The following is a 2,508-nucleotide window of genomic DNA, read 5'->3' as shown; positions in this document are numbered from 1 at the left end:
GTTTTTTGCAAGAAAAAGAAATAAATTTTATTTTTTTAAAAAAAATTAAACTACTAAAAATATATAATAAGATATGAAATCTCAACCTTTCAAATTTTGATTTTAATAATTGAGATGAAAATAAATAGAAGTGAAAAAAGAGAAAAGTGAAGAGATCCGATCCCTTCTCAAGAATGGAATACCAACTCATCAAAAACAAGTATTAAAAAAAAGGGAATCAAATGGTCCAAACTAATCCAACCAGTGTGTTAACAGCGTAAAGAGCACATTTATTCTCAAAATTTCCAAGAAATTACACACTTTTGTCCTTTTCTTAATACATAACAAAAGTAGACACTATTTATATATAATTATCCTCTACTGATGAAGCCGAAGACCTAAATGTTTCAAGGACATGAATCTAATTAACCTTGTAACTCATAATATAGTTAAAAAAAAAAGATTCAAATGATCAAATCAAATCATCTGAAATAAGAAGGGATCTTCAAACACGAGAGGATCATAAAGTACAGCAGAATTAAGCGCATCCACTTCATCACCACCAAATCCAAAAGGAAGAACTGCTTCTTCTTCATCACGAAACACAAGGCAACAATCATTATTGGATGAACATGAAGGAACAACATTAACATTATCATTGTAATTGTTTTTCTCTTGCTTGACGATGTTGCTGATGTGGCAGTGCTGATCATCCTCGTTTTTGACAGAAGAACCAGCAGATGGAAATAAAGAGCAGGAATCATTGTTGATTTTGAGCTTTTGGTCAAAGGTAGTGGTAATAATATTATTGTTGAAGCTGAGAATAAAAGCAGAGGTTGAATTAAGGTCATCATGGGAATCAAGAAAGGCCTGAGGATTAAGGAGGTTGGTGCAAGTATGGTGGCCAAAATAGGTGGTTCTGTAAAGAGGAGGATCGTCTTGGATTTTCTGAACTTGTTTTGTTGCTTCACATCCTTGGTCATACTTGTGAGTGCATCTGAAGTAGTTCCTGCATTTAATTAATCATATTTTTTAAAAAAATTTATTAGTGCATGTTGAGAGCAGTGGGAGAATTAATATGGAAAGAAAATTTATTAATTAGTAAGAAAGGAAAGATTAAATCATATATAACCGATACACAAATAGATTTCCTTATCTGGAAAACTTTGAAAGGTTGTGATATTAAGGGGGGGAAACTATATAATACATATCCTGAAGTTCATATATATTAATGAAGATGACTCTTAATTTTGAGATCAGAGTCATATGCGTGTAACAAAAAGTATAAATAAGGCTTGTGGGTATCATGAAATTTAAGAGCTTTGTGCTTAACAATTCTTTATTATCAGTTTGGTCATTATTTTACAGATAAAAGCAGAAGTTATAGGAGGGTGATTTGTATGTAGCTTCAAGTTTAGATGGAAACCTGGGGTGTTTAGAATCGAGTATTGTTTTTTGGCCATATTTCCTCCACGCATGCCCATCTTCCTTTGGACCCATTTTGGTGTCCTCCTCCCATGTCTGGGCACTACTTTTCCTGCAACAGAAAAAAAAAAAAAACAAATTCATTAATTATTAGCAACTTGAGTGATTAATTAGCTTAATTAACTAGCTCCTTAATTATTATTCTGTGCGGTAACATGCATGAACTCCAATATTAAAACTTATATATACCCGATACCGACAACACACACATATATATGGAGTATAAAGTAACACACCTAGATATATACCAACAAATAATCTAAGACTTGAAAGTCAATCAGTTATAAAAGATCGATATAAAATCTAAGAAATGGATCAAAGGGCGGGGAAGTTGATCAGAGAGAGAGAAAGGGATGAAGTATATATGGTTCTGGTTCATATATACATATATACACACACACAGAGAGAGAGAGAGAGAGTACCTTTTCTTGGGAGTGCATCTTGTTGGATCTTTAATGGTGGTGGAGGTGCTTCTGGTCTTAGAGCTCTCCTGAGAGTCACCAGAGTGAGCAGGCAAGGGACAGAAGGAAGACAAGGAGGGATCTGCAGAAACATGGCGATTTGAGTTGAAGAGAGAGAGTGTGTTGGCGAAAGAATCCAGCACTTTCGCAGCAAGATCCTCAGCAGACGACGTCGTTAAGCCCTTAGTCTTATGATCATCTTCTCCATCCTCAGACCTAAAGATCAGTCGTCGAAGCTGGTTAGCAAGTTCACGCCCTCTCTCTAGCTCCTTCATTGCCAGATTCTCCATAACTGAACCACTCATAATACAAAGCAAAACCTTTGTATAAGGTGAGACTGAAGTACTGTGTAGTGAAGAAGAAGAAGATGAGAAAGTACTTAAGGGAAGTGTGAGATAGAGAGAGAGAGAGAGAGAGAGTTGGGTTTTGGAGAAGAAGATAAAGAGAAGGAGAGGGAGAATATAAGGAGGCATTCTGGCGGGCAGCGACCAGGCCTACCCAATTTTGGATGGTTCTTTTATTTTATTATATTTTTTTAAAATTTAAATTAATTGGGCATATGGGCGGAAACACGGAGGAAGAC

The 2,508-nt window shown here is 35.4% G+C and overlaps 1 protein-coding gene across 1 annotated transcript; it reads right to left on the bottom strand.

The window, feature by feature from the left end:
• Positions 1–438: 438 nt before the first annotated feature.
• LOC114763168 (probable WRKY transcription factor 70) lies at positions 439–2,307 on the bottom strand. Its single transcript, XM_028952781.1, has 3 exons — positions 1,887–2,307; positions 1,406–1,516; positions 439–988 (listed from the first exon to the last, which is right to left on the bottom strand). Exons 1-3 carry the CDS (start codon positions 2,228–2,230, stop codon positions 457–459), a joined length of 987 nt encoding a protein of 328 aa, XP_028808614.1. The 5' UTR covers positions 2,231–2,307; the 3' UTR covers positions 439–456.
• Positions 2,308–2,508: the final 201 nt, after the last annotated feature.

The sequence above is a fragment of the Neltuma alba genome, unplaced genomic scaffold (assembly GCF_004799145.2).
Source record: "Neltuma alba isolate B1F8T4 unplaced genomic scaffold, ASM479914v2 tig00011259_pilon, whole genome shotgun sequence".
NCBI lineage: Eukaryota > Viridiplantae > Streptophyta > Magnoliopsida > Fabales > Fabaceae > Neltuma > Neltuma alba.
Note: the sequence above shows the minus strand (reverse complement) of the source record. Positions and strands in the feature narration are given on the sequence as shown.

Coding starts and splice junctions, on each gene's coding strand:
- LOC114763168 (XM_028952781.1), bottom strand. CDS start 2,230: ATGAGTGGTTCAGTTATGGAGAATCTGGCAATGAAGGAGCTAGAGAGA. Junction 1,517..1,886: donor AGATGCACTCCCAAGAAAAG/GTACTCTCTCTC, acceptor TTTCTGTTGCAG/GAAAAGTAGTGCCCAGACAT. Junction 989..1,405: donor CTCGATTCTAAACACCCCAG/GTTTCCATCTAA, acceptor AATTAAATGCAG/GAACTACTTCAGATGCACTC.